At 28.9% G+C, this 13,735-nt stretch overlaps 1 protein-coding gene across 1 annotated transcript; it reads left to right on the forward strand.

Moving 5' to 3' along the window:
• Positions 1–2,502: 2,502 nt before the first annotated feature.
• Positions 2,503–12,069, forward strand: LOC110281983 (uncharacterized). The gene is made up of 2 exons (XM_021144396.4): positions 2,503–2,704; positions 11,053–12,069. The coding sequence occupies exons 1-2, from the start codon at positions 2,690–2,692 to the stop codon at positions 11,275–11,277; spliced, it is 240 nt and encodes a 79-aa protein (XP_021000055.2). The 5' UTR covers positions 2,503–2,689; the 3' UTR covers positions 11,278–12,069.
• The last annotated feature ends 1,666 nt before the right edge of the window (positions 12,070–13,735 follow it).

Raw genomic sequence — 13,735 nt, forward strand, 5'->3', positions numbered from 1 at the left:
CATCCTTTTTCAAAAGTAACTAGAATTCATTGGAAATTCCCGAGTTGAAATGTTCGTCAGATGAAATTAAGAAGAGTGTTCATCTTCCAATGAGGTGAACCGGGTTCGTAGCCCATCAAGGACTAGTCGATATGAATTCCGCATCTGGCTTGCACCGACCGCAGTGCTGATGTAAAATATCCTCAGTGGCAGACGGCTCATAGGTTAGAGTCCCCTTGCAGTCAGGCGAACCGTTAGAGGCTTTCAGGATCTTCCTCTTCGTGTAACGCAAATGCGGGTTAGTTCCATCACTAAGTCCTCCACGAAAGCAAATTTCTCCCAATACTTGATCCGGGAGTCCCTTTGTCTTCTAGATTGGATTGAAAATTACAAGGCTACGTAGTTGAACATTAGTAGTCATCGTAAACTGAAACAATTAGGTCAGCTGTTCAACAACGGTTAAAAATAAGATAAAATTTAGACTATTGGCAAGATGTCATTGCTTTTAGAGCAGTGTTCTCCAACCTTTTTATCACTGCGGATCTATCAACGTTTGATGATTTCACCGTGACCCGCTGGGGGGGGGCGTTTATTGTTTATATTTTAGATTATTTTTATTTATTAATTTCAATTTAATTGTACTTAAACATGCCTTCAAAATAAAATTCAGTCACACCAAAAAATAAATATAAAGTGATTTAACATTTTAACTTACTAGAATGTTAAATTAATGAGAACCCTGAGCTTGTTTCTTTGCAATGAGACGGTTCTATCTGGGGAAAATCGGAGACAGATACATTACAAACATTAAAAAATTTATGTCACTACCTTCGGGGGCCCTCTTTTTTAAATAAATAAAATTTTAATAGAACACAGATATTTTTAATTTGGGGTATAAACCCAGGCATTTAAATTCAGTTTCAATGTAATGGGTGACCCAGTACCATTTGATCCACGGACCGGGGGTTGGGGAATACTGGTTTAGAATACTGGTTTAGAGTACTACACTAATTCATTTACATTTTTTTAAATAAATTTCTTGAAATTATTAATATTGTAAAAAAAGGCAAGAAGTTATTTAAGGTTCCAATTTTTTTATTACTTATTTGTTTGCTTTTCTTCACACTCTACGTCCATTGCTATATGGAAAAAAAATCACCTCAAAATTTGATCTATTTGTGAAAATCTCATCTTGAGAAAACATCAGTACGGAAATCCACAAAATTGGTATGGTAATCCACCACCAGGGGGATATGGTAATCCAACACCAGGAGGATATGGTGATTCACAACAAGGAGGATATGGTAATTCACAACAAGGAGGATAAAGTAATACACCATTAGGAGGATATGGTAATTCACAACAAGGAGGCTATGGTAATCCACCACCAGGAGTATATGGTAATTCACAGCAAGGAGGATATGGTAATCCACCACCAGGAGGATATGGTAATCTACAACAAGGAGGATATGGTAATCCACCAACAGAAGTATATGGTAATTCACAACAAGGAGGATATTTTGAAATTCCACCAGAAGGGTATTTTAATCTACTCTTAGGAGGATATAGTAATTCCACCAGGTAATACAAGTAAAGATGGTTCTTTTTACTGTTACATAAAATAAATAAGAAAATGGAACACCTTAGTAACTTTTAATCTAAAAAAAATATTTTCTCGAACTATTGTAAAATGCTATCTTAATGGTACAAGAGATTAAGCTTAAATATACTAATCAGTCATATACTAATCAGTTGATTTGCACGACCATATATTAATAAGTTCACAAAGTAGAATCAATGATGAGAAATTCGTTTGCATCTATCAGTAAAGGTAAGTTTGGTGCCGAGATTAACATCGTGGAACTATTTTCTATAGTACGTTCGCTCATTTAATCTTTCTTCATTGACATTATTTGAAAATATAAACACAGTTATGAATTCAATTCCTCATAAGAATTAAAATTTAAGACTTATTTTTAAAAAGAGATTAAATTTTAAAAAATCCCGACCCTCCTTCCAACCAAAAATGAAAATGACATTAATTTAAAAATCTAAAAATCACATTAATTTTAAGTAATAAGCTAAATTAATATCTTTTTACGAATCAATCTCAGTCCTCAAAATATTTCAACATTTTATTGGTATGAAGAAAAAAATTCTTTAGCTAAATTTATATAAAAATTGATTGATGAAAATTTATTTTTTTTTGCAAAAAGAGGAATATTCAAACTTTTCTTCATTATTTAATATAAATTCGTTTCATAAACTCTTACATAAACGAAACGATTCATGACAAAACAGCAATTATAGTTTTATAATAATAAAGAAATCTGAATATAACCTTGATGCGCGAATCTCAAAACTGCACGGGGATGTCAAAATATTGTTTATTGTGTCTGGTTTAATATGAAGGAAACGTTTCTTCGTTTTAATTCGATTAATTTTTCTTTGTTTTTTCTCAACCACATCTGTGTAAAGGGACGCCTATTTTTTAGCGAAGTAAAAAAAAAACAATGGAACAATAGATAATTACTATAAACGTAGTTTGCGCATCAGAATTATTTTAATCCGGATGGTTTACAACGACTTATTTTAATTGATATTAAATCATTCGGTTTAAAATTAATGTACAAACAAGCCGCTTTTAAAAATAACATTTTCGGTATATAAAAAGAAATATTTTTTTAGATATATGTAAAACAATATAACAATGGAGAAAGCATTGGTAAGTTTATTTCCAGCTCATGAAGTACTTTAAATTTCCTTTTTTTAGATATATTTTGATAAAAGATTTCTGTAGAAAGTTTGAGTTGAATTGTTAAAAATATTTTCTTTTTGGTATAACATACACAGAATCCTTTTTTTTTTTAAAAAAAATATTTGAAATTCATGAAGTTTTAAGATTTGCTTCTCGAGATTTGTTTTTATGAAAATTTTTTGTATATATTTTAAGTTGAATATTTAAGAAGTATTTTGTTTTTTGATAAAAATTCATGCAAAAATGTTTTCATTATTTTTAAGTTTATTTCAAGTTTATGAAATATATAAATTTTCTTTCGTTCATTTCGAGAACAAAAAAATTCCGTCAAACTTTAGAATAGAATAATTTAAAAAGTATTTTCAAACAAAATCATTTTTTAGATAAAGAGTGATGGAATTTATTAAATTTGCTTTTATAGATTAGTTTCGATTAAACATTTCTGATGAACTTTTGAATAAAATTCATAAATTTTATTTTCATACAAATAAATTTCAACTTTCAGTTAAAATTTGCAGAAAATTTTATTAAAGAAATAGTCTTTTTTCAAAAAATTATTCCAAGGCGGTTTTTTTTTTAAATTCATTTTTATGAATGTTTTCTGTAAAAATATTTTGCAAGATTTCAATAAAAATACTTTCACAAAAATCGCTTTGACTTTAACACAAAATTCTTACGAAAGTTTAAGAAAAAATTTTCTTTTTACTTTTTTATCCTTGTTTAGAAATTTATTTTAATATTATTAAGTTCATCAAAATTTTAATTTCACATTCATTTTGTTGAAAGATGTCTGTAAGTTTCTTTTTAAAAAATAATTACTTTTATAATTCATAAATGCTGATTTCAAGCACGCATATTTTTTAAAAAAAAAGAATGTGTTAATGAAATATCAAGCATTTCTTTAAAATAAAAAGAAATACTTCTATTAGAAATAACTTTGAAACAACGGATAATGAATTCGTATGTTAATTCTATGATTATTAAGTTCAATTTCTTCAGTTGATTCATTTTAATATATAAATTCAGCTGTTTGCGTGAAATTTTAGAGAAATATTTTTATAACTTAAAAATCACTAAATCCAATCAAAGAATTAATATTTAAGATATCGAAGATATGCTAACAAACTAAGAATATCAATTTGAAAAATCTGAAATTGCTCAACCCAACACTATTAGAATATAAAAACTTAAATAAGTAACATTAACATTTTTGAACACATAAGTTCATTACGTTGATAGCATACAAATACATGCAAATATTTGCGCTCTTATTTTAATTTAACTACTTTTGAGTTTAATTACTCAGGAGTTTATTTGAGTAAATTCTTAATTCTCTTACATATTAAAAGAAAGAGAAATATGCTTTAAACATTTTACTTTTTCTCTCTCTAAATTATTCTTACAGTTAGAAACATGCACGATTTATTTTTTGAGAATTATTATGAGAAAATAAATACATAAGCAGAAGAAAATAAGAATTAGATTATTTGATTTCTTAATTCACAGTATTCCAATCTTTTGCTTTCATGAATTATGAACATCATTTGATTTTAAGCCTTTTGAAATCTAATAAATAAATGGTTTGTTTTTAGAAAGGTTAAAATTTAAATGAAACATCCGGGTTTGATAAACGGGTGAATTTAGGAAAATGCATTCTTAAATGTCCTGCATATTTCTGAAGCTGATCAACGAATGCAAATCAGAAAAGATATTTATTTTTTAATTTACAAAGCAGTTTTAAAAGAAAATTTATAGTAGTGGCAAATTCATGGCGAAACTTCAAGACAAATTAGTAAAGAAACCTCACGCAACTGATAGTTGAAAAAAATAGTTGTAAATTGTCTTTAAATTAAAAATGAGGCAAGAAATAAGAATTTCTAATCAGCCTCAAACACTTATCAAATGGTTTATTCTTATTAACAAAATTAATATTATAATTGGAAACTTATATTCATTTACATTTTGAATGAAACATTTATATTGTTTCAATTCAATATCAAATAAGATTTATATGAACTGTTTTCTTAGTTTCATATTTCAAAGTGTTTTTTTCACTCAACAATTACAAGCCCGACACGTTTTCACACTCTCCCATATATATATATATATATATATATATATATATATATATATATATATATATATATATATATATATATATATATATATATATATATATATATATATATATATATATATATATATATATATATATATATATATATATATATATATATATATATATATATATATATATATATATATATATATATATATATATATATATATATATATATATATATATATATATATATATATATATATATATATATATATATATATATATATTTATTGATACAATATCAGAAAGAACTCTGTTTTGCGGATCTAATCGTGTGGGTTGAAGAAAAGATTATATATTTTTTTTCTTCCGGTTTTTTTAAATAAAATTTCATCCTTTTCTTTCTCTTTTTTTTCTTTTCCTTTTTAAACTGTTGTTTGCTATTTTTTCTTATTTTTCCCCCTTTTTTTCATATGTCTATTATTTTTCTTTGTTTTATTCTTCATTTTGAACTTATATATATATATATATATATATATATATATATATATATATATATATATATATATATATATATATATATACACAGTACCGCTCAAAAGTATCAGTACACCTAAAAATGATCAAAAATGCTTCTGCTTTAGCTCATTTTGAAGCTTAAAATCTCTACTTTTATGTAATTAAATTGTTTTTAATTAATATATTTTGCAACTATGTACAATCACACTCTAAATAATCATAGAAAATTGTATTAATTTTTTGTGAAGTTTGACGCGATGTACGGGCACAAAGGGGTTAGATATTGTTAATTTTTATTATACCATTGAAAAATTTGAACTTTTAGCTTTCATTTAAAGAAAAATTCCAAAAAAACATATGTTTTGACGAAGTTATTGTCAAAAAAAAAGGTTTCTGAGAAAAATACGAGAAAATAAATTTCAAAATATTAAATTATAAACGTTGATTTTTATTTCATTATTATATTTTCCAAAAAAGAAAGTTAAAATTGTTATAATAAATTATGAAATAATATTATCGAGAAATATTAAATTTTAATTTATTTTAATTGCGTAAAATATAAAAAAAACACAACTAATTCCACTTAGTAGGAATAACATTTACCATGACGTAATGCTAAATTCTATGCCACTATCCACATAAATCAATTATTAATCAAAAATCGAAAATCAATTACTTTTCTTTATAATGCAATAAAATCTGGCGAGCAGCTATTTAAACGATCAAACACTTCGTTTGTTTATTTGTGGCTTGAAGTTAGGCTCGCAAAAAATGCCGTTAATGGGTTAAATTTAGTAGGAATAACACAACCTGTGACGTAGGCTATAGTATACCCAATTAAAAAAATTTCATATCATATTATAATTACACTAAAATTCATTATAATTGCTGAAAAATCATTAAATTCTGAAGAAAAAAAACTTTTTTTTTATTTCACAATAACTTCGTCAAAAAACATGTTTTTTTGGAATTTTTTCTTTTAAATGAAAGCTAAAAGTCCAAATTTTTCAATGGTTTAATAAAAATTAACAATATCTAACCCTTTTGTGCCCGCACATCGCGTCAAACTTCACATAAAATTAAAACAATTTTCTATTATTGTTTAGAGTGTAATTGTACATAGTTGCAAAATATATTAATTAAAAACAATTTAATTACATAAAAGTAGAGATTTTAAGCTTCAAAATGAGCTAAAGCAGAAGCATTTTTGATCATTTTTAAAGAAGTTATGACACTTTGAATTTTGCCATTTTTTTATAAGTTTTTAGGTGTACTGATACTTTTGAGCGGTACTGTATATATATATATATATATATATATATATATATATATATATATATATATATATATATATATATATATATATATATATATATATATATATATATATGTGTGTGTAAATATACAGTCAAACCCCGCTATAGTGAATCTTCAAGGGACCGAAATTTTGGTTCACTTTAACCGGGAGTTCAGTACATCCGTTCCGCAAACAATTTTAACTCATGGTTCAGAACTCCTTCTTTTTATTACACATTATTTAAATAAATGACCAATAAAATGAAATGCAAAAATGACTGAAAGATAATACGTAGTAACAAAAATGTGTTAACTTGTTTTTATTTTTTATTGCTCTCTCGTCTTGTGAACAAAAATAAATTAGCTATCTTTAGTTGATACAAGGAAAATTTGCCCATTCATCTGCCTGGGTAGGCTTTTGTTTAGGGATGAAAAATTGTGATAAAAGAAGCAAACAAGAAAAAATACTTATCGCTACATTCCACTCTATAGATGGTTTTAAAAATCAGTATAAGTATTTATTTTGAAGAAGACATATCAAAATTAATTTTAAAAAAGTGAAGGTCGAAGACAGAAAAAAGTTCACAATATCCAATATATCTTTTTCAGTTCACTATATCCGGGAGTTCACTATAAGCCATGTTCACTATAGCGGGGTTTGACTGTATATATATATATATATATATATATATATATATATATATATATATATATATATATATATATATATATATATATATATATATATATATATATATATATATATATATATATATATATATATATATATATATATTTTTTTATTTTTTACTTTATTTCCAATGAGCTGTACAATCGGTCTTGCCGATGAGCAGACCTAGTGCGTTCTCCAGAGGTGATATCCACTCTTTCAGGACCACCACAGTGGGTGAGATACCGTTGGTCATGTTAATATGGACGTCTAGTTTCTGCCACACTAGATGGCAGCACCGAGACTCTCTCTCTCTCTCTCTATATATATATATATATATATATATATATATATATATATATATATATATATATATATAGAGAGAGAGAGAGAGAGAGAGAGTTCAATTACACTTGGATGGCACTTGATGTTAATACTGTTCTTTCAAATATTAATTCATTCATTAAATTTAATCAATTAATTTTAGTTTTATGTATGAGGGAAGAAATTATAATTATTTAACTAAAAGTAACTAAAATAAAAATTTTCTTTGTTGACGTAAGTAGGAATTGACTTTTTGTTCGTATATTACTTGTTTTAAGTAGCTTAAATAGCAATCAAAATTATTTTCACATACATTTTTCGCTTGAAATGCATTTTAATGCAATGTACTTTTTGGTTGCATTTGCATGTGCAGTGAATATACTGAAAGATCCACATTGTATTGTTCTAGGCGGTTGTAACAAATTATGTGGGGGCTTAGACCCATATAGAATCTGTTCTGATAGACGGTTATGAATATCAATGAAATTTGTGTCATATGAACCATGGATGAATGAAATCTGCAATAAAAAGATAAGTTCAAATTTGAAACAGAGGAGATGCTATTTTTTATTTGCGAGAAACGATTTATGCAATTTGGCCAGTTTTGAAAGTCAAAATCTCCCTTTCTCAACTTTGCCCTTGCAAAATGAAAAAACACGCTTTTCTGGTAAAGTTGTTATATATGAATGCTAATTTAACGATAGAAATACTAATGCATTGTTGCAACATTAAATTGAAAAAAACCTTTTCCCACCATAGCTGAACACGCTATAACTATTTTGAATATGTGTTTTTATTTTTTATATATTATTTTTTATATCATAGCCAGCATTGGAAAACCGATCGATTTTTGAGTTTATTGCATCAAAGTTCTCAACTCCGTAGTCTTTAAATTTCAAACTAAGCTCAGAAGACAGAGGAACTCCTGAATTAAGCATTGGGACAAATCAGCCTTCACGGTGGATTTTTTGAGAGGATTAACCCACATTTTCGTAACATGGGAAGGAAAATCCTGTTACACAAACCCCTAACGAACAGGAAAAGAGGTAGGCCCAGGCTGAGATGGTTGGATTTAGTTGAGACTGATTTCCTTACTCTAAAGGAGAAAAACTGGCGAACAAGTGTCAAAAGTAGAGAGAAGTGGATTCGAATTCAAAGGAAGGCACTGGCCCACCCTGGGCTGTCAAGCCAGATATGATGATGATGGGAAGGAAAATCTCCAAAGTCTTATAGTTAGCTCTACTCTATGGTAAAGGAACGCTGACCCATGACCTGTCTACCACTGAGGCTGTTTTACGGTATTCAATTTGTGAACTGGGATTCGAATTCAAATCAATCATGAAATTTAATCAGCCCTGATTTTAAATGTGTCTTCCTGATATCCTTATTACAAAGAAAGATATTTTCAGAAAACTTTTTTTTCCTGTTTACAGTATTGTTGACAACCATAACTGATTTATAAACATAAGTATTTGAAATATGTTTAGGAATTTGGGTGGCTGGATTGATTTGGATCCCACATTCTCAGAAAAATCACTTAAGCTTTGAACCATAATATCAGTAACTGAAGCAATAATAAGATTCCATTTTGCAGCAATCTTAATTAGGCGTTAAACTGAAGAATGGTTGAACTGCAATATTGTGCAATCAAGTTTGACAAGTACGATGTTCAAATCAACACTATATTGAAGAGTCATGATGGCTCAGGGGATAGAGCGTTTGCCTTCCAATGAGGTGAACCGGGCTCGTATCCTACAGATGGCTGGTCTATACGAATCCACACCCGGCTTGCAACAACCACAGTGCAGACGTAAAATATCCTCAGTGGTAGACGAATCATGGGTTAGAGTCCCTTTGCCGTCAGGTTAATCGTGGGAAGTTCTCGTGGTCTTTTTCTCCATGTAACGCAAATGCGTGTTAGTACCATCAAAGTCCTGAAAAGAGGGCGAATTTCTCCCAATACTTGATCCAGGAGTTACCTTGTCTCCTGGATTGGGTTCGAAATTACAAGGCTATGGAGTTGAGCATTAGTAGTCGTAAACCTGAAAATTGGGTAGACTGTTCAACGACGGTTATAAAACACTACATTGAGATGGGATAAAGAATGCAGATTAGTATAGTTACGTTTGAAAATTATGATAGATTAAATTTATCACGATTTTTAAATTGCGGCAAATTTGAATTACATGGCTAAGTTTGAGAAGTATGATAATATAATTCAAATTAACACGGTAATAAAAATGCAATGAATTTGAATAATATCATGGAAAATTTTAAGAAATACAATAATATGGTTCAGAAGGAAACGATATTGGGGTATCAGCCAATTTGAATAATATTACCGGTAAGCACGTGGAAAAATTCTCAGAGTGAAAAAAAAAGATTTATATTGCGTCCCTGTACTTTAGTTTTATTTATACTATTGCAAGATGTGTTATAACCTAAGTCAAAATTTTTTATGGTTTTTCATTGATTGACCAACATAATCTTGATGGTTTTCCAATGATGGCCCAAGATAATCTTGATGGTTTTCCAATGATGGCCCAAGATAATCTTGATGGTTTTCCAATGGTGGCCCAACATAATCTTGATGGTTTTCCAATGATGGATCAACATAATCTTGATGGTTTTCCAATGATGGCCCAACATAATCTTGATGGTTTTCCAATGATGGACCAACATAATCTTGATGGTAACCATCAATAATTCCACCATGAACTCTTATATTTTTTGATGTTAGTTAACATAAGTAGCCGTCACCCCAAAGTAGAAATTCGGACTAATTTATGATGGTCCACCATAAGAATAGCTACTTGTTTTGATGGTTTGTTCATGTTGAACCATCAAAAATTTTCTTCATAGTTTCTTAGAAAACAAATGTTGGAACGATCGTGAACCACCATCACCCCAATGTAGGAATTCGAACTGAATGTATGATGATGTATGATGATCCAACATAAAAAAAAACTGCTTTTGATAGCATATTCCTGAGAACCAACAAGAATTTCCATTGAAACGTATAAATGGAACCATCACGGATCATTATGGAAAGTTGGTCCATCAGAATCAAACTTCCCTTGATGGTTAACCATCATAGTTTTAAAGTAGCATTTTCCATCAAGGAATGATGGAAGTTTGCTGGCATACCAAAACCCATGAACACGTAATTGAAAATGTTGAATGATGGTGACCATCAAACGATGTTGAGCAATCATGAGTAGCAGTGAAACCAACATAAACCATCAAAATTTTTTGATGGGACCATCAAAAATTTTGACTTATTATTATTATTAATTATTTATTTATTGTTAATAATAATAATAATAATTAATTATTTTTTAATTATTAATTATTTTTTAATTATTAATTATTTTTTAATTATTAATTATTTTTAATTATTAATTATTTTTTAATTATTAATTAGTTTTTTTTTAATATTTCCAGATTATCATTCTAGTTGTGTGCATGGCAGTGATTTTTGTTGTTGAAGCAGCTCCACAAATGGGAATGGCAGATGCTGGAGCTAATGGAGCTGCTAATGCAGCAGCCGCTGCGCAAGGTGGAGCGAATGTTGGTCTTACTATGGGATTCGGGGCTGCTGCGAACGTGGGGGCTAGTATAGCCGATGCGATTAGGGGAATGATGGGGATGGGAATGGGAAAGAAGTGAATAAAATTGAAAATAAATGTGTTTCGTGCAATATAATGTGCTAAATTGATTATTAAATTGTTTATGTTAATGTGCTTATGTAAAAACGTATGTTTCAAAGCGTTTATGTCAAAACACTTTTGTGGAATACAATACTTTATTTTTGAAATTCGGTGCAATATTTCTGCAAAATAATTACCTGTGTTATTATTAGTTGGGTTCAAAAGTTATGGTGATTTCCAACCTTTATGTTTTTTTTTTCAAAAAAAGAATGTTAATGCACTAACTGCATTGATTAAAAAAATTTTTTTCGATCTTAAAATAACAAATATTCTACATTTAATAAAAAATTAACATGTTTGAAACCAACATCCTATTTAGCAAAATAGAAAGACCCGTTTAACATAAACATAGCACAACTAAGGAGTGTGCCTCATTTAGTGGAATAAATAACATGTTGGATGTTTTTTAAACTATTCATAAGTAAGGTGCTGGTCTAGTTGGAGCTTCTTTCTATTCAAGGACTTCAGTCGGAACAGGACTAAAACCTCTTACATTTATAAGAACACTCATAAGTAATTCATAAAATTCATATTCATAAGTTTTATTTCACCTAACCATGCGACAAAAAAAAGCAGTTACATAAAGTAATTTCCTGTTCAGCTTTCATATTCATATGTTTCGATTTACCAAACCATTTGGAAATCAAATCATATTACCAAAGCTTTTATTTCCTGTTCAACGGTGTAGCATTTTCTTACGACTGATGATTTTTTTTCTTTAGTACAGCATCAGCTCCTTATAATCAGCTTTATCAAACACTGTTTAAGATGAAGCTGATTTTAATTTTGGGCTATACTGACTGGAAATTAATATTTTTGAAACATAAATAGAGTTCTATTCAAATCTATTTTTACTTTCATAACCCTTGTTGAACAGAGCCAATCCAATTTTTGGGCTTACGACTACAGATGTTCAACTCCATAACATTGTAATTGTGAACCCAATTCAGAGACAAAAGATCTCCTGGATCAAGTATCGGGTGAAATTTGCCTTCGTGGAGGACTTTTTGATGGAACTAACGCGCATTTGCTTTACATGGAGAAGTAAACCACGAGAACTTCCAACGGTCCAAGGGAACTCCGACTTATAATCCGAGGTTATCTGATATTATGAGGATATTTTACGTCAACACTGTGGCCGGTTGTGAAATTCGTATCAACCAGCCATCTCTGGGATTCGAACCCGATTCACTTAATTGGAAAGAGAAGCTCTATCCCCTGAGCCATCACGGCTTCTATTGAAATCTATGATAGAGATCGTAAAATTTTACAATCACCATTATTATTGTAACCTGCCTAGTAAAAAAGCAAAGTATTTGATGTCATTTTAAAGCTGCTCATCTCATGTTAATAAATGTTGTTTAAAGTATATAAGTCTTTTCATGTGTGTTATTAACAATAATACCGAGAAATACATAAACCATTATTACGTTTTGAAACAATGAAGCTAAACATCTCGAATAAAGGTCACTCTATGTTACACGAATAGGATTTTTTTGACAAAATTGGTTGATTAAGTTTTTTTACGCTTTTACGCTTAACGATAAAAAATCCTGTTCTTTTAATAAAAATCTCGAAATTGTTTTGAGACTCATCTTTCATAAGAAAAAAACAAAACAAATGATTCTTTCTGTGCAAAAAATTTGAAAATTAAAAATTAAAAAAAAAACAATAATACCGAATAAACATTTCAAATCACAAGTTGTACACATTGCAGTACTAGTAGTAAAAGCACAAGAGACTACTAAATGCTTAGGGAGAATACTGATTAGAAATAGGAAAATATTGCTGGATTTCAACACGAATTTTAAGGTGAAACAAAAAACGTATTTTATTTTAAAACATTCATGTTAAAGCTATTTATGATAGGTTATTAGCTTATTTTATTCATTTTAACTCAGATGAAAGTGGAGCAAGTATTTTCTTATTAAGAGACTGTATGAGACTCTAACTCATGATCCGTCTACCACTGAGGATAATTTACGTCAGGACTGTGGTCGGTGCCAGTCATGTGCAGAATTCGAATCAACCAGTCATCGCAAGTCCAGTTTTCCCCCATTGGAAGGAGAACGCTCTATCCCGTGAGCCTCCACGACTGTAAAGGGGGTAATCATAAAATTTAGCAGTATTACAATTTCAAAACAAATATCAATAAAGCTAATTTTTATTTTTCAATAATCTGTGTTTACAATTAACAGCCAATAGTGGAAAAAGAGTGGAAGAGGAGATAAAAGTGCAACTCAACAGGCTTTATTGAAAAACAGAAATGTTTATAAAATAATATAATTTGGTCTTACACTTAAAAAAATCAAATGAACATTGAGACATTAAATTTAAAACAATTATGCTAGTAACGGAGCAGAAAATAATGAAACACACTTACCACGTTAAAGATTTATTTTCATAAAATACAGCCA

Source organism: Parasteatoda tepidariorum, chromosome 4 (genome assembly GCF_982258835.1).
Source record: "Parasteatoda tepidariorum strain Cologne lab strain chromosome 4, Ptep-v5.0, whole genome shotgun sequence".
In the NCBI taxonomy this organism is placed as follows: domain Eukaryota; kingdom Metazoa; phylum Arthropoda; class Arachnida; order Araneae; family Theridiidae; genus Parasteatoda; species Parasteatoda tepidariorum.